This window comes from Kogia breviceps, chromosome 2 (genome assembly GCF_026419965.1).
Source record: "Kogia breviceps isolate mKogBre1 chromosome 2, mKogBre1 haplotype 1, whole genome shotgun sequence".
Classification (NCBI taxonomy): Eukaryota; Metazoa; Chordata; class Mammalia; order Artiodactyla; family Physeteridae; genus Kogia; species Kogia breviceps.
Window position 1 is genome coordinate 139,485,635 of NC_081311.1, and position 27,377 is coordinate 139,513,011.

The following is a 27,377-nucleotide window of genomic DNA, read 5'->3' on the forward strand; positions in this document are numbered from 1 at the left end:
CTAGATTACAGGGTAGGCATATCTTAAATTTTATTAGATTTATTTTTCTGATTATAAAAGTCACACACACATATTTTAAATGAGAAGTATGGAAAAGTACAAAGATAAGACCATTACCCAGGGCCGATCATAGAAGGGTTTTAGTGATAGGAAATTTTCTGTTTTAAGATTGTGATCATAATTTTTTATACAAAAAATTTATTTATGTTTTATTGACTTATGTACTACAAAGTCAAATCTTGAGTTAGAAATAGAAAAGTTGTATAATATAGCAAAACAAAAATGAGAATCAGGAGGCAATTTGCAGGTTTAAAAATTTAATGAATGCTAGAGCTAAAAGAGACCTTAAAGTTTATCTTGCCTAACTCTCTTATAGATGAGGAAACTGAATTCCAAAGAATTAACTGATTCACTCAGGGAAGTGAATTTCGTCTAGTTAGTAGTGGAGTTGCAAAAATGGTTGCTAGGTCTCCTCCCTGCTGGTCTTGAGTTTTTTATGTAAAGTAGATAATCCACTGTTCTTATTATTATTTCTATACAGCAAATTTGTCCTAAACTTTGTGGCTTAAAATTACCATTTTTTGTTTTGCTCACAATTCTTTGAGTCAGGAATTTGGGAATGGCAGCCAGGCAGTTCTCACTTGGTTATCACATGAGATTCCTGTTAGTTGTTGGCTGCAACTGCAGTCATCTTGAAGGCTCAGCTGAGATGGAGATTTAAGATGGCTGATGGACAGAGCTGGCAATTGATGCTGACTGTGCACTGGGAGCTCAGCCTGCATGTGGCTTTTCCAGTATGGTGGCCTCAAGTTGTTGGGACTTCTCTTATAGCTATGGCTTCTCCCAGGATGAGTAGCTCAAGAGCAGAAGCTGTGGAGCCTTTTCTGAGCTAGCCTTGGAAGTTACGTAGTATCACTTCCACTGCATCCTGTTCCTTGTGAGTTGCTAAGATGGGCTCAGATTCAATGGCAAAGGAGGTAAATCCTGTCTCTGGAAGGGAGGAGTGTCAAAGAATTGGTAAACACGTTTCAAAACTTCCACAACCAGTATGTGACATTTGCCATTCTTTTCCCTGGATTCTCTTGATATCCTAGAAATGACTCGTGATTATAGCTAAATAACATACCAATAATTGAGTATGTATTTTTCCATCTATTTCAGTGGTACTTGTCTGTTGGGAAAAACTATAACATGGTAATGAAATACCACCGTAGCTAGAAATGGAGACTGTAGGGTTTTAACTAAGATCACAAAGTTTTCCTTAAGTATAGTAGTTATTATTGTACCTCAAGAGAGTGAAAGCTTGTATTTGAAGTTGTAAGAGTTTTAAAAAAATTGATCTTTACCTTTGTAAAACAAAAGGGGATATAATAAAATTTTACAAGCATTCATTGCAGTTTAAGGAACAAAATATAGTTTTGAATTTAATTAATGCTGAAATTATTGAATTTAATTTATACTGAAATTATAAATTTGCATTTAATTTATACTGAAATTATAAAATTAGTGTAACTCTTCTCCTGATCTCTTCTGGGGTCTCCTGTTCTGCTTTTATTTTTTAAATGAGAAACATTATTTTAATAGGACCAGTGACCTACATGGAAGAAGCTTCCTTTTGTGCCTAGATATCATAAATAAGAATTAAGTTAATTGAGTATTAGTGTGATATATTTAGAGGGAAAATACAGGAATTTCCACCCACTCACTTAAAAACTAATGATATTTTAAAAAAACTAATGACATTAATATTTTAAATTTGTATTGTACTTCTTTTCAAAGCACGTTTTACATATATAAATGATGAAAATGCAAGCAAATTAAATTTAATAAAGGATGGAATAGATAAAGGAGAAAGTAGATGAAAGGATAAGGTAGATGGAAAGAGTATGATAGAAGAAGAGTACCCAGATACAGATGTTCTTGAACAAGTATTTTATGTCATTTAAAAATTTCATTAAAGCTTTTAAAACCATATTGCATTTTATTTTGCAACTGCAGGCACAAATGATTGTTTGCTTTTAGTATTTATATTTGAAATTTAATGAAGAGCTGAATATGTCTTAAGGATTGGAATTTCTACACCCTTACCTTACAGGCTCATGGGATTATTGAACAAACCCTCTTTGTGATTTCATTTTTATAATTTAACAAATTATATAAAAAGGAAGACAGGATGAGAAGAGGGCAGTTACATCTCAAAAACTACTATAGAGAGGAAATTGCAACAATTTAAAAAATGTTGTAAGTTAGAATTGGAAGAGATCCTAGGGGTAATCTAGTCCTACCACTTTGTTTTAAAAATGAAGAAACAGGTTTGAAACTCTTAACAGCAGCAAGATTTTTCCTATTTGTAAAGTTTTATTTGATTGGGTATACTATTACTGTCTACTTAATTTTATTCACACAAGTTGTGTCGGGTATTTGTCCCTGCTGTCCCTAGAGTAAGAGAACATTATGTACTCAGCAGGGCTATTTATACATATGACATTCTTCATACTACTATTTCTTACTCTTTTTTTGTGTAGCTAATATGTAATAAGTGTAGAAAATGTTCTTTGTGTTGTATGGAACCAAAAAGAAAAGAAAATAGGAGCACATTTTAACTTCATTAAGTATTTTAAAATGTAAATTTGTGTTTATTCATTTTTTTGTTTAGATTTATTTATAACCATCACATAATTCAGTTCAGAAGAAAATTATCTTTAGAATTATATGTACATGGGTGTAATAGAGAGTTTCTTAGAGAAAATAGGACCTCTTAGATCAAGATAACTTTTCAAGGAAAGATTATATTCACTGTGGCCATTACCATAGCAATGTCCACTTTTCTTTGTGCAATGACCAGATCATTAATCTCTGTATGGAATCATTTAAAACACTTTCCCCCCTGTGTAACTATAAAAATATGAATGTTCATTGTGGAAAAATTGAAAAAATAGAAAAACAATAAAAAAAGAAAACATTTACCTTCAGCTGTGCTATCCAGAGATAACCATTGTTTATTAATTTTGTTTGTTTACCTCTAGTCTTCTGTTTTGCATACTCTTACATAACTGAGAAATAAACACTTAACAAAATAAAATAAGTTACTATGTAGACGTGCTCTCGATATTCTTGCCTTTATTCAAGATAGAATGCAATGAAAAGTTAAAACTAATTTGGTCAAAACTTGCAGCAAAAGCAGGATTATTGAAATTGAAAGCCAGAGTAGCTTTTCATAAATGAATAGGTAAAAGAAAAATACTGTTTTATTTTGAGGGATAAGATTTGATTTTAATTAGTTATCATAAATTACATTAAAGGTAAAGGGTGGGGTGGGGAATCACTGAAACTTTTGGAGAGAAGGCCTTAGAAATATCTAATATATTTCTTTTCCAGTTTAAGAATTGATTTTACAACATTCCTGACAATTGGTAACCCTCTCCATAAACACTTCCAGTGGTTGGGAGCTTACCCAGTTTATGAAGGAACTTGTTCCTTTGTTTGATAGCTCTAATTATTAGGAATCTCTTCTCAATACTGTGTTAAATATTACAATTTTCACACATTTCTTCTTGTTTTCCCCTGTAGAAATATTTTAATTTTTACTCCCATAAGACACCCCTTTAAATTTTTAGCTTTAGTTATTTAGTGTTCTCTGCTGTTCATAGCTCTTTCATATGTTTATTCCCTTTTAAAATCTATGATCTGATTTGGTATAGAGTCATAAGGACATCTTGTCATGAAGCATGTTGTGGCTTCCTTAAGGCCCAGAGTTTTTTGTTAGTCTTTTAGCAGCTATGCTAGACTGTCGTGGGAGCCCCAGTGGTCAAATGAAATGCCCAGGTCCCCCACCCCACCCACCCCTTCAGCTCTCAGACAAGTTTGAGAGCTCCCTCTCTGCTTTGTATTTGTAGAATTGATTTAAAGCAAACAGTCTCATATTACAGTGGCTTACATAAATGTTTTCATTTCATTCTAGTCTCTCAAGATCTCCTTTGGATTTTATTTTTATAACCTTATATGTTAAATGTTCCTTTTAGCTTTGTGTATTCTGTATTAACATTTTCTGAGTATTGTTTTAACCAGCTGTGAATTTACTTGACTTCTTTTTATGGAGCTCACATTTTTTTTTTCATCTGTCCAGTAAATTCATCAAAGAAAGAAAGAAAGGTTAATTTGGGTTGAAAACCATCTGTAAATTTTGCAGGGTAGGAGTTTGAATCTGATTTTTTTGGGGGGGGTCCTTCTCTCATTTTGGACTTGTGTATGTATTTTATGCCTGAAACATGCATAGCAATATTGTCTACTTCTGTGCCCAGGAACTAGTTAAGGTTTGGAAGGTGTTTCTGAGGGCTGTACAAATGCTGTCTGGGTTGAGGTTATTTATTTCCTCTTTTGTCCGCTGGACCATCATTTTCTCCCAGGGTTCTGTACTGTTTTCTCATGGATAAATGGGAAAGAACTATAACTCCCTATCATGAATTTGGGGTGGGTGGGGTCTTGTCATGATAACGGAATTGTTTTCATCTTCCTTAATGCCTGAATATCCCACCACTGGAAGTTATTCCTGTTTGTTAAAAGTTTTGTTCTTTCTCAAAATAAAAAAAAATGGGACTTGTAATAGATAACACAGTAATCCATTATCTTGAGCAGATTGTTGTAGTTAGGATTGGCAATCAGAATAAGTATTAAAAACATATTTATTAGCTTAAAGCTATAACTCATTGTCATCGTTGAATAAATAGAAAATTAATATTAGCCAAAAGATGACGAAATGCCTATTACTCTATCACTAAGAGGTGACTTACTGTAAACAAATATATTCTAACAGATTTTATATATAGTATATTTTAATGGCTCCATGCTATATATGCTGTTCTGTAACCTGCTGTTCTTACTAATGGTAATTTTGAACAACTGTAGCAAGGGGTATATTTTAAGAGATTTTTTTGGTGTGTATTATCAGTACTTAAATGGTTTCATACTCCATATGCTATTCTTCATAGCATGCCTTTTTTTTTCTCATTTATAGTAATAGTTTTTGAACATCTATCTGGTCACAGTGAATATAGAGCTCTAGTATTGTTTTCCTTCATAGGATATATGTGTGATATAATTTATTTACCTAATCCCCTGCTCTGCTGTTGGAAACCAAAGTTTTTTTTTCTATTATAAATAACATTGTGATGAGTATCTGTGCATATAGTCCCTATTCACTTGTCTGATTATTTCTTCAGTATAAATTCCTAGAACTGGAATTTCTGTTCCAGTGATAGATATACTTTAACGACTTTTGACATGTGTATTGACAAATTGCCATTCAGGACAATAGTTTTATTATATACTCTCTCAAGCAATGTACAAGAGTACACATTTTCCCACCAGTTTAGATGGAGATAAACTCCCTTCCTAGCTGAGCTTGATATCTGTGATGATGTCAAGCTGATCTTTGTTTCTAGACTTTTGTCATTGTGCCTTTATTCATGGTGTCTTCTTGGAATGACTTTCCTTTCCTTTGCTTGGCTAATTTTGCTTGTCCTTTAAAGTGTAAGGTTGGGAAATTTATAAAACTTCGTATTGCCATGACTATTGCTTGAACAAGGATACTCTTTTCATAGGAAGTTTGTATTTGAAATTATGAAGTAATTCTAACCTGGAATATAACATTAAAAGTTTTTCTTTTTTTTTTTCTTTTCTCTCAGGGCTGGGAGAGCAGTTTCATAAATGGCTGGTAGCTAAAATCTCAAATTTTAGAACCTTCTGGGACCTGTGGCATAGTTTTACATTCTTATGTCTGTCTTTTATGGCTCCAAATTTCATACTGGTTGAGTTTCTCTAAGGGCAAGGTGAGGGTGGCAGAGGAAGAGGAGAGTGTAGTTTGACTGTCAGTATTACTGCCAGGTAGACCATAGAGGCCTGGCTTTGGTAGGAATTAACAGGGAGACCGTATTGAAGTGCTTAAGTAAATGCTGAATGACTGAGCTAAGTAGTGTCTTTGGGTAACCCCAGACTGGTCCTGAGGACTGATGCTGGACTTGGCAGAAACCTGGAGTTAAGTCTGTGGTACGCAGGCCAAGGAGACTACCTACACCAGTGGGCAGAGCAGCAGCTTAAAGCCGAGGCTTTTCTGCTTTGGAGATTTGATTTAATTGAGCAAGTGTCTGGGAATTTGTACCATGCTTCTAACCTGCCACCAACATAATTGGTTAGCACAACAGACTGTGTGCCAAAATGCTACCACATGTCTTTATAATACCAGTTGGCTCATATATGTTTGGAAATATAGGAAAAAGGTGTCAGTATAACATGGAAGTTTTGGATTCCTATGCAATCTTTCCTAGCTCAGAAGAGCTGGGATAGTGGGATAGAATCATATCCTTTAGCTGGAGGGGAAGAAACCCTGAACTGTGAAGGCAGCAGGAACCTTTTTAGCAACATTCAAAGGAAATCAGAAAAGAGTATCTGCACGCATGGCTCCCTCCCTAAGAGGCACATCACTAGCCTCACTGTTGGTTTCTCTAGTAGCAGGCTGCTTCCTCTGCTCCTCTTCCCTCTGTGTTGTCTCAGCTAGCTAGCTTCCCACTTTTTTGTTGTGGTAGGTTGTTAACATCCCCTGAGACAGCCTCAAATCACTCCAAGATGTTTGCCTGGGCATCCAAATGATCTCACCAGGTACTGATTATTGCTTCTGTTACTTCTTTGGTTACAGACTTTCTAGATTACAAAATAGGTTGTGAGTAGTCAGCCCCTCACCCTTTTATTTCCTATAAGCCTTTTTTTTTTAATTAAAAATTTATTTTATTTTATTTATTTATTTTTGGCTGTTGTTGGGTCTTCGTTGCCGTGCGTGGGCTTTCTCTAGTTGAGGCGAGCAGGGGCTACTATTCATTGCGGTGTGCAGGCTTCTCATTGTAGTGGCTTCTCGTTGCAGAGCATGGGCTCTAGGCACGTGGGCTTCAGTAGTTGTGGCACACAGGCTCAGTAGTTGTAGGTCATGGGCTTTAGAGGGCAGGCTCAGTAGTTGTGGCACATGGGCTTAGTTGCTCCATGGCATGTGGGATCTTCCCGGACCAGGGCTTGAACCTGTGTCTCCTGCATTGGCAGGAGGATTCTTAACCACTGCGCCACCAAGGAAGACCCAGCTTTTTTTTTTTTTTTAAACATCTTTAAAGTGTTTTCTGTATTTCCATGTTCTCTCTTTTATATTAATTAATTAATTTTTGGTTGCTTTGGGTCTACGTTGTTGTGTGCGGCCTTTCTCTAGTTGCAGCGAGTGGGGGCTACTCTTCGTTGTGGTACACAGGCTTCTCATTGCGGTGGCTTCTCGTTGTGGAGCATGGGCTCTAGGTGTGCAGACTTCAGTAGTGTGGCACGCAGGCTCAGTAGTTGTGGCTTGTGGGCTTAGTTGCTCCACAGCATGTGGGATCTTCCTGGACATGGCTCAAACCCGTGTCCCGTGCATTGGCAGGCAAATTCTTAACCACTGCACCACCAGGGAAGTCTGCCTTGTTGTTTTTAATGTGAGGTTTTTTTCAGGAATGGATATATCACATGTGAGCAGAAATGCATGTATTTTCTTCTTGGATTTTTTTTCGAAGCACATTTTAATTTGTTTTAATTATTATTTTTTGACTGTCAACTCCGGCTTCTAATTTGCTATGCTTATTTTTCAGCACTTGATCTCTTGAACTCATTTTGTTTGTGTTAGACTCTTCAAAGTCTTTCCTCTCTATTCATTGTTTTAACCCTCTTCTCCTTCTGCCCTTCCTTCCTGTGCTAATCTGCTCCCTCCTCGCCTTTAGCTTCTTTGATATTATATTTATAAAGTTAGGAAAATTTTTATTTTGGCATTTTGGGGTATTTAAAGAGTCTTTCATTAGAAGCACAGATTAAGTTTAAGAACTCTTATATTTTAATCCTAAGGATTTTCATGATATATTTTAATTATAATGCTAATTTTAAATTTAATTTTCAATTGAAAGTTAGCAGCATTAAAATATATTTTATGACAGCAAATACATAAAATTGTTGGTTAATAATATGTAAGCATGCCTATATTTTATATTTAACATAATTTATAAGCATATTTATATTTACATAAAATATATAAATTCATGAATAGGACTATAGATAATGCTAATTTTGTTTTTCTCCAGGAGGATCAGGATGGGAGTCAAGGTCTGGGCAAGAGAAAGAGGGTCAAACTAAGCAGTAACACCAAAGGTATTTATATTTTGTTTTTTCCTTGTATAAAAAAATGCTTAATCATTAAGAGCACTTGAAGGGAGAGTAATGTTATTAGATTTGTCTAATATGGAGAAAGTGTTGCTAGAGCGTGATTGTGGGGGACCTCGAAAGCAAGTAAAACCCTTATTAGGATTTTGTTCATTTGTTTTCTTTATAAAATGAGCAACATCATATTTGAGCCAGAAAAATAGTCTCTTTATTGAATCTTTGATTTGGATACAGCATATTTGGTGTAAAGCTTTAATTTGATTTAAAGGATGAGCAAGAGGGAGATTTTGGGGGTGTGTGTGAGAAAAAGTAACAAGAGTGAAAGAGAGTGAGAATGAGAATGAATGGCACTTACCACATATTAAGGGCTCAGAAAGGACTCAATACATATTGTTGCAAAGGAAGAAGTAGATATGCCTGTAGTGAGGGAATAGATTAGTAATAAGTAATATTTATTGAACTTTTTATATATGCTAGACATAGTGCTAATCACATCACATGCATTGTGTCATTTAATTCTCCAAGTAACCATATGAAGCGGGTTTTATTATTATTACTATTTTATGAATGAGGAAATGGAGGCATGTTAGGTTTAACAGCTAATGAGAAGTAGGTCCTTAATTCAAATCCCGGAGTTTAAATGCTTTATCACTATATTTTCTTGACCCTCCCTAAAAGCTTTTATAGAGTACTTGTTATTAGTTGGCAGCCTGTGCTCTGCATTTTTGCCATGGATTTCCAAATCTTAACATAGTCTATTTTCTGGGTTAGTGTGGTCTGTTAGAAAGTCTCCAGAGGTTAAAATATTATTTTGATGAAAAGATTCTTACTTCTGGTGCTAAGTGTGTCTTGTGGAAAGTTTAGGACTGCTTGGTAGGTGGAGCAAGCAGGCAGTTTCCGTTAAGGCTCATTTTGTAAGTCTGTACTTAGTTACTCATGTTGTTGCCTTTAACTTACAGACTGTTAGCAAAGGGCATGAAATTTGATTTGCTGGCCAACATGCGCATTTTCCCTTTCTTTGTGGCCCAGCAGAGAACCTGTAATGCCTGAAAGAAATTAGAAATCCATATGGCTAACTGGCCCCTTGACTTACCAGAGTTGTCCATGTGTTTACCTGCATCCTTGAGACACATCTGAGTTGGAGGAGATTGTTAGGCATATACTTGAGTTTAAGCTTCAGGGATGTTCAGAAAACACCTGTTATGGCGTAAGAAGTCATTGTTTTCCTTCAGCCTGGTCAAACTCTGGCTGAAGTTACTTTTTATGCAGACTTTATGTTGAAGTTGATTTTCTATTATATGAATTTTTTTGCATTTGAGATTGATTGTTTTCTCTTCCTCTACTGGTAAGAAGTGGTATAGAGATTTAAGACTTGATCAGTTATCATGTTTGGTTTACGTATGTACGTGGAAGAAGTGGTTTTTTGAAAAAGTTGAAAGTGAGGCTTTTTGAATTAGTAGAAGCTCTGTTTTCAAAAAGTGATTGTTGCTTTTGAAAATGTCTGAAGTCCAGGAAGTGGTTTAGTTTTTGTAAGAATTTGATTCAACAGTTTGAAAGTGAGCTGAAAATAAAACATGTAAGGATAGGCAAGAGGAGAGGCACTGTGCTAACAAACACATCACTGCCTATTCTCAAAACCGCAATTTTAAGGACGAAAAGCCTAGGCCTAGAGGGCTTCAGCTAACATGGCCAAGATTATTGAGCTCGTGAGTTGCAGAGGCTGGACTCTATGTCTAAATTAAATGCTATCATGCATTTGTACCACATACTGATTCTTCAAAAATCTCTTTTTACAATTTGGTTTGAGTTGTTTAGGCGTTGTAAAGGTCATGACAGTTTAATCAAGATTTTAAAGGCAAATAATCATATGTAACTAATGGAAGTATTTCTAACCACATTTCCATAACATAACACATAAAACACATAACACATGCTTTAAATATCTTGGAAAACTGATATCATTTATTTTAAGAATAACAGTGAAGACATTGTGGGTTTTTCTCCCTTTTTTTTAATGTCTGAAGTTAGAAAAATTGGATTGTACATAACTGCAGCTATTTTCAGCATAACTGCAGCATTTTAGTAGAAACCATAGCTTTTCTGGTGTGTTCAGATTGTTTTATTTATTTAAAACAAAGTTAATGTATCTTTCTTTTTTAATGCTTGACATATAATAATTATGGTAGCTTCAGGCTTTTCTTTGGCTAATACAAGCTTGCAGAGAGTTATAACTGAATTTTAGGATAAATACTGGTAGTTTTGTTCAACTTTGTAACTATTTTCAGAAGCACTTCTCTGTGAGGGCTTTATTTTTTTGGTAGTCTGTGAAATTTTCAGTCATGTTACTACCAAGTGAATTTTGAGAATTAAATTGGCTTCAGCAATGTTTGCTGTGGATTATATTCTAATTTTTAATTGTAATCCTTATATTCCTGCCCCCTGATTCATTTGGTCCCAAATTTTATTACTTTTTTGGCTTTGAATCTGTCAGCTTGTGCCTTTGAATATATTTTACCTCATTTCTTGCAGGACTGGTTTATGTCTCTTTTTAAATGATTGCCATATACTGGGAATGATCTATTTCAAGAGGAAGAGATTTCTGTTTTACAAGTAGAAAATTCTGAGATTTGGAAAATAAAGAATCATTGTTTCCAATAAAGGGATGTGTAGTGTAATTGTATTTATACTTTTACTCCTACTACATACAGCTTATACTAAAGACACCACTGAAAGGGAGTTAGGTAGGGGATTAGCAGATACTTTGGTCTCTCTGTAATCTGAATCGTAGTGTCTCTAGATTAATGAAATTATTATTCTGAAAATAATGGGTTATTAATTATTAATCGAACACAGGTTAAAGTTACATCTAACTTTAATATCTGATTCAAGTCTTATTAAACTCAGTGTTTTACAAAAGAATCAAGAGAGTGATTAAATACTGAGTTGTTACTCATTTAGACCCATTACCTGAGGAAATGTGATATGAACACATTACTCAGTAATAGAAGAACTGTGACACTGGGGTAGGATTGGGGTAAGGTTAATTGTAAAAACTCTGCAGGGTTACCCTGCAAGACTACTTCAATTGTGATGCAGTTAGGGCTGTACCTGAGTATTTTGGTTCATGTGATACTGGTTTTTCAAATCTCTCATCTAACTCTAGTCTCTGCTTAAGCACTGTCACTGAAACAGTCCATTCATAGTTGACACTTGATGCCCTTATCTTCTCGATGCCTTTATACAGAGCTGATGATCCAGAGCAGTATCCCAAGATAATTTGCTCCAATAAAGATTAATAGAATTTGCTAGTTCATTTTGAGGGGAAAAAAATTAGAGAAAGTGAGAGAAAGAGATAGACAAAGTGTTAAAAATATTCAGTTCACACTTTGCTGTACACCTTGAAACTAACACAAAATTCTTAATCAATTATACTCCAATGTAAAATAAAAATTTAAAAAATTTCAATTCATCATATACCAGTTGAGACCTTTCTGTTGATTAAGCATGGCAAGGAGGTAGAGATAAGCAAGAGACAGCCTAACCCTCAAGGAGTGGCACTTGGCTTTAGAAAATAGACTTTCCAGTAAATAATTTTATTTCCCCCTTTGAATACCTTTATTCAAAAGGGGCATGCATTTCCTGTTTCCTCTATGCATGAAGAGGGCATCTTGAGTCCAGTGCAAGTAAGCATATCTAATGTTCTATGTGTTTCCTGGTTTGTTCCTACCAGAAGAAAATAAATGCTTCTGTATACTAGAGTAAGCAATGCAGTAGTGATTATCTTCTCTAGTGAAGTTAATATTTCATTTATGAAGGATAATTTTAGAGAAATAAATTATTCATCCATAAAGATATTTTTCAAAAATAAAAAATTTAGATAACTTTGGAGTTTATGTCCTTAATAGTATGTTTTTAGGTTAAAATTATTACTATTTTAAATTAAGTGCCATGAATATTGTTCTTGTAAGATAATTATTTTAAATCATAGTAGAAATTTTAGATAAATGGCTTATGTTTAAGGGCAAGTAATTATTTTTCTAGTAACTGCTTTATATTAAATTATAAGGATTAAGTATTTTATTATTTATATACTGTGGACATTATAGAAATTTAGCTTGATATTGTTAGCATTATCATTTGAATTATTGAAAGGATAGCCTTAATTTTTAGGTACGTTCAGATGTTTGAGGTTGATGGGTTATTAATTGTAGTAAGGTTTAGTGAGATGAGCAACTTAAATCATTAGGGTGATAAATTTTATTTTTCTTATGTAGATCAGTCCATAATGGATGTTTTGAAACATAAAAGTTTCTTAGAAGAACTATTGTTTTGGACTATAAAGTATGAATTTCCCCAGAAGATGGTGACTTTCTTACTCAACATGCTTCCAGATCAAGAGTATAAGGTATCTACATTCTTTCCTTCCTTTCTGAACTTTGCTCCTCTTTCTTTGCCTTTTCATTGCTGAATCTTTTTGATATATTTCTCAGCTCTGTTGCCAAAAGAGGGCCTGCACAAAAAGCACAGTATTGTAGATCTGAGTCAAAGCACCAATACAGAGCAGGATTCCTAAGGGTTGCCTTTGTGCATGAAACTTGGTCCAAAGGGATTGCTGGGGGACAAACAAAAACACAGTTGCACAGATAAATATGTAGTTACAAATTGTAGTAAGTTTTCTAACGGAGAAAGGTACAAGGTGCTATGAGAATGTTTAATGGGGGCAACTGAATTTAGATTGTATGGTTAGGCATGGGAAAAGCATGGAGTTTGTAGCTGCTGGCCATAACTGTTAAAGACACAATGGTATCGACTCATGTACACATGTACATAGGTGAAGTCTCTAGTTTGAGAGGGTGTGGACTCACCTGTTACTACCATATGGTTATGGCAAAGTTACACAACCTAGTGTGAAAAGACAATAAATCATGCTATAGTTCTTATGGTTTAGGTAGTAAAGCCTCTTTAGGAGTGACACTTTAATAATGCTGTTGTTTTGTGTCTTTATACCTGCTAAAGAAAACAATAGAGGAAGTGTATATGGTATACAGAAGAGAATATTTAGTCAGAATAGTGGTTGGCTTTCAGATCAAATAGGAAAAGATATTATTTTTTTCGGAGTAGTCATGTTGACTCACTTATTGTTTAGTTATATAAACAACTCTGTGATGGTTTTCAGGTGAGGCTTTAGATTTTGTTGTTAAAGTTGGTAGCACAGGACAAAGACACATACTTTGACATTAGTGAATTGATATATTTGTGAGCAAAGTGAAGATTTGTATTTTTAGACTATCTTTGTAATTGCTTTAAAACTTTAATAATTTAAAATGCATATTGAACATTTTTTTAACCATCAAAGTATTTTGCTAATTTTCCAAAAAAGGACAAATGTAAGACTACCATCATCACTGAAATTATTTTTCCAGTTATCTTGGATATCATCACAAGCTAATCATAGCATAAAAATGCTAGTATCATATGCTGGAAAATGTGTTGTAAAACTTAAACTGTGTTCTTTTTCTTCCTATTTAAAACATTTTACAGGTTGCTTTTACAAAAACTTTTGTTCAGCATTATGCTTTCATTATGAAAACACTGAAGAAAAGTCATGAATCAGACACAATGTCTAACAGAATTGTGCATATTAGTGTTCAGTTGTTCAGCAATGAGGAGCTAGCCAGACAGGTAACAGAAGAATGTCAACTGCTGGATATTATGGTCACTGTGCTGTTATACATGATGGAAAGTTGCCTTATTAAAAGTGAGCTACAAGGTAAACTCAGAATTATTTTCAATAGTTTTATAAGTATACTTTGTATAGCTAATCTTAAAAACTTCCTTTATGCTTAAAAATAGCTTTTAAAAATATTATAAAATAATACATGTTTGTTAAAGAAAAATTTTGAAAAATTTCAGCAAAATTTAAAGAAAAACTTTAAAATCACCTATAGTTTTGTTATTCACAAATAACTTAATATTAACAAATATTTTGGGGTATTTCTTTTCTGTCTTTTTGTGTGATGTGAGTATATTTATAGATGCAAATATGTACTTTAAAATATGCTATCAAGTATACACATCAAGAACATGTTCTTTCATGATTGCAGGTAGTAATATCATCTAACCTTACCATTATTTAACCATTTTCTGTTAATTAGATTTTTTTTTTTTTTAAGAAGATGTTGGGGGTAGGAGTTTTATTAATTAATTTATTTTTGCTGTGTTGGGTCTTCGTTTCTGTGCGAGGGCTTTCTCCAGTTGTGGCAAGGGGAGGCAACTCTTCATCGCGGTGCGCAGGCCTCTCACTATTGTGGCCTCTCTTGTTGCGGAGCACAGGCTCCAGACGCACAGGCTCAGTAGTTGCGGCTCACGGGCCCAGTTGCTCTGCGGCATGTGGGATCCTTCCAGACCAGGGCTCGAACCCATGTCCCCTGCATTAGCAGGCAGATTCTCAACCACTGAACCTCCAGGGAAGCCCTGTTTCTGTTTTTTTAATCATGAATTTGTTACTGTCAGCCTTAGACATTTTATATGCATATACTTTTATAATTTAAAAGTTGGAATAAATCTTGCCTTTTATACGTTCCTTTAGTGTGATCTTTAATTTTCTTCCTTCATGCCTCCTCAAATTGCCATAACATTTCTGGGAATTCCTCCCATTCTTATTTCTTTGTGGTCTTTCATCTTGACTTCACCTCCTTGTAATAATTTATATTATTTGAGTATTTGCTATGTACTAGGTGCTGTGTTAATACTATTTATATGTTGTCTCAATTAAGCTTCTGAACAACTCTCTAGATTGGCGTTATTATTATTTCCACTTTAAAGATGCGTAAATTGAAGTTTAGAGAAATTAAGTCATTTGCTGTAGATTATATAGTTAGTAGATGACAGAGCCAAGAAGGACTTTATATCTCCTGATGTCAGAATCTTTGTTCTTAGCCACAGTACATCCAGGCCAACATTAATAGGACTGTGTCTTCACTTGTTGGCACTTGGAGCTAAACTTAAAAGTAACATCAAATAATGCCTCAAATTAAATTTTAGGACCTTTCCATTCTCTGTGGATGCGAGATCTTATACTTGAGACTTGCCTTCTACTGTTGTCTCCTTTTGCATATCAGCTCCTATTTTCTCTTTATACTGATAGTCTGCCTATTCTCAGATGCAGTACCATAGCCTGAAAATTTATATAGGGCTCAGTGCAGGGCATGATGCTTTATATATAATAATAGCTTGCTAATAATGATGATGGCTACCATCTTTCGAGCACTTACTGTATACCATGCTTTTTTTTTTTCAGTACTTTATATGTATTATCTAATTTATCAGTAATTCTGGGGAGTAGATATTGTTTTTTCCATTTTATAGATGAGGCATTTGTGGTTTAGGAAATTGAAAAGTCAGTGATCTATGGTTTTATAGCTGTAAGTGGTAAAGCTAGGTGTCTAACCCATACTCTGACCCATGCGTAACTCTGCCTTCCCCTTGTATGTATAGTGGGAGAATAATACATTATTTACATTGAACAGTATACCTCTTTACCTTTTTAAAAGAAAAATTAAAAGCTGCTTTGTATTGTACTTTTTCTGTCTTTGTGTAGGATGACCTTTTCTTTCTTAGTGATTTAGCTGCATATATTACTTTCTCTTCCCTTTTTTGAAATAGTGTCTATCATCATTCAGCTATATCAGTGATATTCTTATGTGTAGAATTATATAATTAGAAAAGGACTTTTCACAAGTGTAGTATTTTTAATTTATAAACTGGAAAACTTAAAAAAATTAGAAGTATCTACTCTTTTGAAAAGAATCTTGAGTCTATTTTCTTGACTAAGTGGTTTAGCTATGCTTATTTTATGGTTTGCATTTCAGAGGAGAATGTTTGGGAGGAAGATGTATATGAGTCTGCCTCCCACTTTTTTCTGTAGGCATCTTTCCTGAGAGAGTTTTTATGTTCATTTCCTTATCTTCTAGTCACTCATTAACTCACCTCAATCTAGTGTCTGCTTCTTTCATTCTATTGCTGTCTCCAAAATTGTCCATGACTCCAGTAGCCACATGTCCTACTTTCCCCAGAACAGCTCCAAGTTATGCCTGTTATTTTGATATCATTTTTTCATACAGTCCTTTTTACTCTCAAAAGTGTCCCTGTTTATATGATAAATTATATGGTCACCCTTTCTATGACTTACATGATAAGGAAGCCAGTGGCAACACTTTGGACCTTATCTTGCTTGATTTTCATTATCATTTTAAACTGTTGATTCTCTGTTCTTTGTGTGGTATGAAACTATTTTCTACTTGTTCTATCAGTGTTGGTGTTTCTTGGCACTTGGTCTTGCTGTCTCTGTGTTTCTCACTTTTCCCATATTTCCTGAAATCGTATTACATGGTCTTAGTTGCTTTCTACACATACTTCTAATGCAGTTAGTCTGTCCTGGAAATTCTTACACAAATTGAATTTTCCAAAAGCTAAATAGCTATAAGTAGCATTGCTAAGATCTTTAAATATAAATGTATTTTTTCTAGCAATAAATTACATTATTTCTAAGCCAAGTCTAAAACTATCTTTAGCTCCTATGCTGTTTTTTTTCCTCTTTCAAAAGTAGCATAACATTTCATGTTACATACTTACTGGTTTTCTGAAAGCACCATATGTTTTCCCTGTTTTTACATGAAGAGTATTGGAATGAGCTTTAAATATATTGAAGTAGCTACAGATATTACACAAGTTCTTTATACTTCTTACTTTGTAATAGCCCCTATCTAGCCTTTGTATACATTGTCATTAGACAATATTTGAAAATTTGTCTACACTGTTAGTAAATGTAGGAGCTGATACAATGAGAATTCACATGGCCACAGCAATAGCTGAAGATTAATGGGAAAAAGCCTCTAGTAGTACGTGCTCCCTTCCTTATACTTCTACTTCGTTGTATTCATTTCTGCACCATACTACTTTGTGATTCCAAGTATAACTCATAACTTTCCATATCCCTGAAATTTTACAGTTTGTCTTATGCAACTGTCTGTTTAAAATGGAACTTAAAACCATGTGTTGTGGGACTTCCCTGGTGGCGCAGTGGTTAAGAGTCTGCTTGCCAATGCAGGGGACACGGGTTCAAACCCTGGTCAGGGAAGATCCGACATGCCGCGGAGCAACTGAGCCCGTGCACCACAACTACTGAGCCTGCGCACTAGAGCCCGTGAGCCACAATTGCCGAGCCCTTGTGCCACAACTACTGAAGCCTGCACACCTAGAGCCCATGCTCTGCAGCAAGAGAAGCCACTGCAATGAGAAGCCTGTGCACCGCAACGAAGAGTAGCCCCCGCTCACTGCAACCAGAGAAAGCCCACGCAGCAACAAAGACCCAACATAGCAAAAATAAATAAATTAAAGAAAAAATGGTTAACTTAAAAAAAAAAGAAGGAATCAAGTTTTAAAAAAACAAAACCAAACCGTGTGTTGCATAACTATAGGAATGTCTGTAGTTGCTAATAATGCCAGATTGATCTTCTGTCCTGCATATCAAGTTGTTTATTAAACTGTATCCTTTGGATGTCTACAGGCACCTCAGACACACAGTGTCAACACCAAAAACCCATTCTGTCTCTATCAAGCCTGCTTCTTTTCTATTACATTTGTGCATGTGTGTGTATGTGTATATATGTATGTGTGTATTAGCACTCAAGTTGCTGTGTTGGTACCACTATAACCATCTACAGAGTTGCCCAACCTAAAAACCTAGGAGTCATTTTTGACTTCTTACTCTTTGTAGAAATAGTGAGCATCACCAGGTCTGTCATTTAAATCCTTCTGAATATCTTAGAATAGCCAATTCTTTTTTTTTTTTTTTTTTTTTTTTTGTGGTACACGGGCCTCTCACTGCTGTGGCCTCTCCCGTTGCGGAGTACAGGCTCTGGACGCGCAGGCTCAGTGGCCATGGCTCACGGGCCCAGCCACTCCGCAGCATGTGGGATCCTCCCAGACCGGGGCATGAACCCGTGTTCCCTGCATCGGCAGGCTGACTCTCAAGCCCTCCGCCACCAGGGAAGCCCAAAGAATAGCCAATTCTTTTCATCTCTGCATCTTCATGCCAACACCATAGTTCAAGCCATTGCCATCTCTAGGCCTTCTTCTACTAGTCATCAGCACCCTCCTATATAGTCAGTCTCCACACTAAACATCTAGTCATGTCCTCTCTCTGAAAACCCCCTCTGTGGCTAGCCATTCTCTTCACATGAACTGCAAACTCCTGAAGCTGATTTATGAGGCCATCTAGACTCATTTTTGCCACCTATTCTCTGCATTCTTTGTCCCAGTAATTCCATCCTTTTTTATACTGCTTCCTCTACTTAGAACACCATTTCCTCTCCATCTCTAGTTTATTTGGTTAATCCCAATTTCTGCTTCATTCTGCAAATCTCAGTTAAATATCACTTCCTCAGGAAACTCTTTTCCTAAATTGTAGACCAGCTTTATTTGTTCTTATGACTTCTTGTACTTTTCCTATTACAGACCTTACCACATTCCGTCTTCTTAGATATTAACCTCAGTGGAGAGAGAGAATGTATAAATCTTGATTTATTTACCACTTTGTTTTCAAAGCTTACTAGATTACCTGACCCTCAGTAGGAGCTGAGTAAATATTTGTTGATGAGTGAATATCATTTAACACTGAATCATTGCTCTCTCTGTATCTATATTTGGAAAAGTATCAGTTGGATAAAAATAGAAGTTGTAATCATTTTATTTCATAAAAGATTCCAAGGTATTTTTTGCAAGAACAGTAGTAGTTAAAGCAGTGTTAGGAAAATAGTGATTTTGATTAATTATATTCTGCTTATTCATTCTCTGATTTCAATTAAATAGAACAGTGATTCTCAATGTTTTAAAAAATTAAAAAATCCCAGCATCCCTAGGCACTGTCCCATCAGTATCAGCTGCTCACCAACCCACAGTGGCAGTAGTTGTCAGAGAGGGCGTTTCTGAATCTCAGGTGTGGGTAATTTATAAAAGCTCCCTTACCCCCACTTCCTCATTCAGTTATACCCTCTCTCATCCTGTTGTGGGTCCTGTTCTTATGTCTTGTTAAATTTGAGTTGGGTAAAGTAATTTCTTGGGCTGAAACCTAAATTTAATTTATGGAAATAAGAAGTGCAGTAGAAACCCTTTTCACTGATGAGTTTGACTACGAGGTGGTTATTTGAAAAGTTGGTTAAAGTGAGGCATTGTTAAAAAGTGATACATACGTATCTTAAACAGTGGATTTTAACTTAAACCACAGGAATGTATGTTTGTTTTCCAACCTTTTAGTTTTGGGCAAAGCAGTTGTAAGGTATGGTTTTCTTTACTGGAGTTCTCCCTCGTCCTTCTTGTATGTACCACATCTGTAAAGCAGCATCTGTGATTTTCATTTTCAGTTTCTTTAAAGTAGAGTAAGAACATAAAGATTTTCATGAAGCAATCTGAGTGTAAAATCCTTCTAGACTTTTGTGATTTTTCTCCTCCAAGATTTTCTTAGGCACTTTTATTGTCTTTCAAAAGTTTATGATCCAGTTTTTGTTATACCTCTATTTATGCATTCATATTTTATCAGATTATGTATTTGTAACTTAAATTTTATAATTATAGTAAAAAGAACAATTAGTATGAACAGAAGCAAAAACAGACTCTGGATAAGCCTATACCCTGAGGTTTTATGTACTAGGGAATAGGCTACAAGCTTTGAGCATTCTGTGTATTATGGGTATTAGTGTGTTTTACAGTGGGAATGTGGGCTTGTTTGTCCAGTGAATCAGTTAAGCTGGAATAGGTCAAGAGAGCTAATGCATACATGCTATAACTTCTAATAGTAAAGTTTTTGTACAAACCTAATCCTCCCCATCTCCTCCTTCCAGCAATGTATTTAAACTTCGAGGATTTTTTTTTTAAAGCTTAAGAGATTTATGTGTGTTTTTTTGTTTCATTTTTGAAATACTGTGTTAAAAATGGTTTTTACATGTCCTTTGAATAGAGGAAAGCAATTAAATATATATTGTTTATGTCATACAGATTTGATTGAAAAGATAGAATGAGATTAATCTAGGGATTAAAAACATTTTATTGATTAGAACTGAAAATATTGCATTATATCATTAAAATCAAGAAAATAATAAGGTTTTATAAACATGTAACTAACATAATATCATGTAATATGTTAGACATGTGGTAATAATTACTATAATGATGTGCTAAGTGTTATGTTAACATTTCATTTAATTCCCTTAAGATATGTGTCTTTTTCTGCTTTACAGATGAGGAAATTGATTCAGAGCTATGTAATATACCTAAATCCATATAGTTATTAAATGGCAGGCTGTGGTTTGAATTTAGGTGACTCTGATTCTAAAATGTATAATCTGTATCATTGGTAAAACTATTTTTTTAAACTAATTTTTTTGTGTGTGTGTGTCTATTTTAGATGAAGAAAATAGTTTACATGTGGTAGTGAATTGTGGAGAAGCATTACTGAAGAATAACACTTATTGGCCTCTTGTCAGTGATTTTATTAATATCCTTTCTCATCAAAGTGTGGCTAAGAGATTTTTGGAGGACCATGGTTTGTTAGTGACATGGATGAACTTTGTATCTTTCTTTCAAGGTATCAATTTCAGATTTTTTCTTAATTTTTTTTAGTTTACAAAATGCCTAATGTTAAACTGTCAAAAACATTAATTAAAAGATAATAGCACATCATTCAGTTACATATGAAATGTCTCATTTTAATTAATTGATATTTGTAAGTATTTTGATAAAGTGTTCATGAAAACATAACAGTTATGAAGGTCTAACTGTTATATAGGAAATAGGAGTGTAATTTTTAAAAGCATTTGAAAGCATTAATCTAGAAATTTCTAATCTATTCTCCAAGAAAGACTCATAATACTTTCATAAAATTTCAACTGGCATCAATTAAAATAGTTTTGACTTTATTTAATATATTCAATTATATCATATAAGAGACAGTTCACAAAATGTTTCTAAGAAAACGTAATTTATAAAGAATTCCAAAAGGACCAGATTATTTTATTTTTAATAATTTGTTAATTTCTATATATATTGTGTCATTATGCCATTTGTGTGCATTAAAATGTGTTTGGTACTAGGAATTATTTTACTTGATTTTTAATATGGGTGTTTATTTCCATTTGGCAAGGTTTATATCTGTTTTAATTTTTGCAAGGTATGAACTTAAATAAGCGAGAACTAAATGAGCATGTGGAATTTGAATCTCAGACCTACTATGCTGCCTTTGCTGCTGAACTTGAGGCCTGTGCACAGCCAATGTGGGGACTCTTATCACATTGTAAAGTTAGGGTATGTTTTGTTAATTTCTGTGTTTACCTTTAAAATAATTATTTAAGAAAATTATTTGTGAAAACATTGATTTGTTTACTTGTGTGTAATAATATGCAGTGTTTAACTCTGAATTCACCTTTGTGAAAGTTGACCTGAGACAGTTAATTGTTAGGCAGGTTAGAATTCATTTATATAAATGAGTTATCATACCATTCCAGCCTTCCCTTATTGTGAATAGTCTTTGGAGCTTTATAAGTCTCCACATTCATCTTTATTGTTTCATTTTACCCATTATCAGTTAGTTGCCTAATGTTTCTTGTCTCTCAAGGGATGTGGATAGTCCTCAATAAAGTTTACACTTTTAAGATTCCAAGCACAAAATCAGTATACATTTCATACAACTTACAGTTGTTTGTAAAAAGAACCTAAGGGTACATAGCAACAACATAAATTCTTATAATTGGTTAAGAAATGCTCGCTTATAATTGCATGCATTTATGTCTTTCTGTACAAATATATATTTTATGTTTGCATTTTAAAGTATTCGTTTGATGGGTCTCCAGAATCCTTGGACAGTTTGTTATCTCCTGACCCTACTAAACTAAGGACTTGACTAAGATTTTGCTGTATGGATCCCATGAAGTCCAACCTGCTAGCCTGTACCAATAAGCATGCTGCACAAGATTTTATAGTGGTCTTGGCTCTGCCTCTTTTGACTTAGGTGACTTGGTCAACTCGTTTAAAACTATTTGAACTTCTCAATCTTTCTCCTTTTCCTTTAAAAAACTAAAGGAAACAAAATAGAAATGGGACAGCAAAGCCTGCTCTTCCTCACAGGGTTATTATTATACTCTCTTACATATATTCTTTAAATGTATGTGTTCCTTTAAGTGGATTTCTATTTTCTTTTTTTTTTTTAATTTTATTTTATTTTTTCATACAGCAGGTTCTTATTAGTTATCTGTTTTATACATATCAGTGTATATATGTCAATCCCAATCTCCCAGTTCATCCCACCACCACCACCCCCTGCCACGTTCCCCCCTTGGTGTCCGAGGATTTCTATTTTCTCTCATGACTCCAGCTTTCTCTAAATGCAGATGCCTCACAACTTTGTTACAGTCTAGCCAGGTTGAAATTTACAACAGCTCTGGTTATTCATGTAGATCTCCTTTTAGGTACATGAATTTTCTCAGGTTCCTAAACTATTTAAAAACATTCGTCTGTGCTGTGTTCTTTATGTCATTTTATGTATGGTGTTTTAAATGATGCAGTTATCCAATATAGAAACCTCCCCTTGCTGTACCAGCTGTGTTCAAGCTATAATCAGATACCATGAATTTTCTCTCATACCAGAAATGTCTCTCTACCACTTCTTTCCTCTGTCTTAATTTATTTCTTTATATTTTTAAAATCTGGGTTGTTTCTTAACTGGTTTTCCTGCCTCTAGATTCTTCCTACTGTAATTTTTCCTAATACCAAAGTTACTGCTAAGCTCTGTGCTTATCTCTCCTTTGCTTAAAAAGCATTCAAGTTCTTATGTCTACAGGATAATGTCCATATTTCCTACAGAAGCATTTAAGACCTTCCACAATTTGCCCTCAACTTGTTTATCATAATTCACCCTCCTATACCCCCTCTACCTCCATGCCTTCATTGGATTGATTACCATTCCTCACATGCAATTCCTTTCTTGATTCCAGTGGTTTTGTTCAAGTTAGTTCGTTTTTTTGACAAATGAGCTCATTCTTTCTGCTTAGTCCAGTGCTTCTTTTATATGAGAATCATCTGGGAAGCTTGCAAAATACATGTGCCTGAGTCTCACTGTCAGAGATTTTGGTTTGTTTGATGTGCAGTAGGACTTTGGCAGCGTTTCTAACTGGAATGAAGAACAATTAGTGTGAGCTCTTCAAAAATTGTACTCATAAGACTCAGTTGATATGTAATCTGCTCATTTAAATTCTTTCATATTTATGATTCCACTCTCTGTTTCTATAGTACCTCGTTTAATCTCCATTGTAGCATTTATCAAAAAAACTGTCATCTAATATGAGATTCATTTGTTCATTCATTCAAAAAAGTATCTATTGAATGCTGTTATATGCCAGATGCTATCTAGATGTTCGGGTTTTTGGTGTCAAACCAAATAGATGTGGTTTTTGCTCTCATGGATCAGTCTTAATAGGAGAGATAGACATTAAGTAAGTAAGCACACAGGTTTACTTTGTAAGCTTTTGTAAGTGTTTTACAGGAAAATATCAGATTGCTATGAGAGTAATGAGTGTGGAGGCTGGTTACATTTGAGGATCAGGGAAGGCCTTTCTGAAGAATGAAGAAGCCAGCTATATGAAGTATAAAAGTAGGGTTAGTGGTGGGAATAGGGGAGATAGTATGGAATAACCTACCTCCAGTAGGAAAGTGATTGGTCATTTTAAGGAGTTTGTGGCTGGAACCACAGAACAAAATGGAGTTGGAGAGATAGGCAGGGATTGTATTATTATTATTATTATTATTATTTGCTGTATGCAGGCCTCTCACTGTTGTGGCCTCTCCCATTGCGGAGCACAGGCTCTGGACACGCAGGCTCAGAGGCCATGGCTCACGGGCCCAGCCGCTCTGCGGCATGCGGGATCTTCCCAGACTGAGGCACGAACCCGTGTCCCCTGCATTGGCAGGCGGACTCTCAACCACTGCGCCACCAGGGAAGCCCGGATTGTATTATTAATGCAGATTCTTACAGAACATGTTAATGAGCCTTAGATTTAATTTTAAGGACAAGCCAGTGAATATTTTAAAATGGAGGTTTGATGTGATCACATTTACATTTAAAAGATCATTCTGTTTGCTGGAAAGACTGGATTGAGGGGAGCGTGGGAGCATAATGACTAGCAGCAAATAGACCAATTAAGATGCTGTGATAATAATCTAGGAAATTCAGGTTTGAAATTCAAGGTGCATTAAAGGTGCATTTTGGATATTGAAGATGTATTTGGAAGGAAGGTAGACCCAAAAGCCTTGGTGGTGGATTATATGTTATTGTTGAGTGAAATAGACTTTTGGTTAACTATGTATGGAGGTAATTTTACAGAGGTGAAAAAGATCAATAGACAAGGTTTAGAGAGATCAGAGTTAGTTTTAGATATGTTAAGGTTGAGATGCCTCTGAAACATCCAACTGGAAATAGTGAATAGTCAGTTGGATATACAAGTTTTGTGCTCAAAAGAGAAATCTGGACTAGGGTTATAAATTTTAGACCCTTGGGAACAAAAATGGCATTTATTGCTAGGGGATGAGATCACATCAAATAGGGGGAGAAGAGAAATGGACCTTGAAGAAAAAACTAACATTTAGACATCAGAGAGGGAGAGGAGAAAAACCAGAAGAATGCAACATCATATAAGCCAACAGAAAAGATGGTGATTTAGGAGGGAGGATTGATACGATATTGATATGAAAAGGTCAGTATTTTAGGAGGATTATTCTGACAACTGTGTTTAGGATGATTTTGGATTATAAGGCCGGGGCTATGTTTATGTGATAATGAGAAATTGTTTTCAGGCAGTAGTTTATTTTTCAGTTTTGAAGGCCAGGATTGCAACGTGTTATGGTTTTCTTAATCTAAGAAGTGAAGACAACAGAGAGAAAACGAGCTCATATTGTTCTGCTAGTATCTGAGAGTAGTTTCTTAGCTAAAGGGGCGTCTAGTTCCTAGATAACATGTTCTCTTGATGAGAGCCTACACTATGCCATTGTTCTTTACATTATATTGCTGACATTATGTTCGTATCTAATCTTCATAGCATCTCTTATAAAGTAGATAGTATCATCCCTTTCTTTCAGAGGTTAAATAATTTGCCCACATTTACACAGCTGCAAGTGGAAGCTTGCGTTTGAAAACAAATCCATCTGATTTCAGAACCAATGCTCTTTATCACTTTGCTATAATTGTCTCTTAAGCAAGACTGTCTAGAGCTTTTTAGCAGCAGTGTTGTCAGGTTTTAGAAATGTAAACTAGAAGAAAGACTATTATTTTAAGTAAAACAAAGCTATTGCTTTATGTTTATGTTCTCTAATTATAAAATATAAAACTAAAGGATTAGCAATAGAAAAAAGGAACTTCACCTGATAGCTTACTTTTTTTGTCTGATTGCCCTGTATGCTATTTGGTTCTTGAAAATGCTAAGGGGTAGTTAAACAAGTTATACTAGATTAATAACAGATAGCTTGGATAAAGGGATGGCACATTTCTAGAATTTTACTAATTTTTGCTTTCTGAACAGAACAAATAAGCTATAAAATCTCCATCTAGTGGCAACTTTACATTACTGCAGGCTTGACAGAAGTTAAGTCTGGCCATGAATCTTTGGAGCGCTAAAGTAATACTTGTCAGATATAGTGCTAGACTGTGACATATAATGTTTTATGTACATTATTTCATTTGCTTCTTCATAACAGTACTAGGAGGTAGGTAGTATTGTGCCCATTTTTACGTATGGAGAAACTGAAACTCATAAAATTCAAGTAATTTCCTCAAGGTCATAAAACTAGTAAGTCATGCATACTGAATTTTGGGGGGTGGGTATGATAGTGATGGGGAGGTAGGAGAGATGATCTAAACATGATTATTAAGTATGCTGTATTTAGGAATGGAATTAATTGGTCACCTTTTTGAAGACTCTTGATATACCTACTTTTCAAATTGTTCTCCAGAAGAGTTTATCAGTTTACACTGGGTAAAGAGGATATAGTGGTGTCCCTTTACTCAGACCTTTGATTAAATAGGAAAACATTTGGTTTTAAATGTTTCTTTATACATGAATTATCTGCAACTTTAGTTTGGTTATGACACATTAACTTAAAGTGTCATTACATTTTTTTCAGTAAGAGATAGGGAACAGAATGTATAAAATATTTTGAGAAGGATAAATCTCATATAGGATAGATTAAAACAGGGTGAGACTGTTGGCAGGCAAACTAGTTAAGTGATATTTTGTCTGAATGATATCAGAAATAGGAGGAAATGGAAGTGAACCTACATGAAATATTGAGGAAGAATTAACAGGATATGGAGACTGAGCTGGGTGAAGGAGAAGTAAATCTCTGAAAGAAAGGGATGATAATATCTACTTTATAAGAGATGATATATTAATTAATTAACTAATTAATTTTGGGCCACATCCCTTGGCTTGCAGGATCTTAGTTTCCCCACTAGGGATCAAACCCACACCCTTGGCAGTGAAAGCACAGTCTTAACCGCTGGACCGCCAGGGAAGTCCCCAGAGATGCTATTTTTAGATATGGATGTGAGACTTGTAGTTTTTTTTTTTTTTTAAGTCCAGAGTAATTTATATGTGTAGCTGATGAGCTGTTTGTGATGATACCTTTTATTCTGCATTGATGTCCCAAAATGTCTTTTTTAAAAACTTTTTATTGAGATAAAAGTCACATAACATAAAATTCACCATTTTAATCATTTTAAACTATACAATTCAGTAGTTTATAGTGTATTCACAAAGTTGTGCAGCTATCACCACTAATTCCAGAACATTTCTAAGCCCCCACCCCCAGCAAAAAAGAAAACTCGTACCTCCCAATTCCAACCTCCTCTCATCCACTGGAAACCACTAATCTCCCTTTTGTTTTTATAAATTTACCTAATCTGGACATTCATATAACTGAAATCATATAATATGTGACTTTTTGTGTCTGACTTCTTTCATTTGGTATGATGTTTTCATGGTTTGACTATGTTGTGGCATGTATCTGTACTTCATTACTTTTTATGGCTGAGTAGTATTCTATAGCATAGATATATCACA

At 34.8% G+C, this 27,377-nt stretch overlaps 1 protein-coding gene across 6 annotated transcripts in view; it reads left to right on the plus strand.

The window, feature by feature from the left end:
* The window catches only part of UBR3 (ubiquitin protein ligase E3 component n-recognin 3), a 228,265-nt gene that overhangs the window by 64,579 nt on the left and 136,309 nt on the right, over positions 1–27,377 (plus strand). For all 6 annotated transcript variants that reach the window (XM_059053502.2, XM_059053505.2, XM_059053506.2 and 3 more), the window contains exons 6-10: positions 8,139–8,205; positions 12,492–12,622; positions 13,759–13,987; positions 20,681–20,860; positions 21,443–21,576. In XM_059053502.2, the coding sequence (XP_058909485.1) occupies positions 8,139–8,205; positions 12,492–12,622; positions 13,759–13,987; positions 20,681–20,860; positions 21,443–21,576 (741 nt within the window). The remainder of the gene's footprint in view (positions 1–8,138; positions 8,206–12,491; positions 12,623–13,758; positions 13,988–20,680; positions 20,861–21,442; positions 21,577–27,377) is intronic.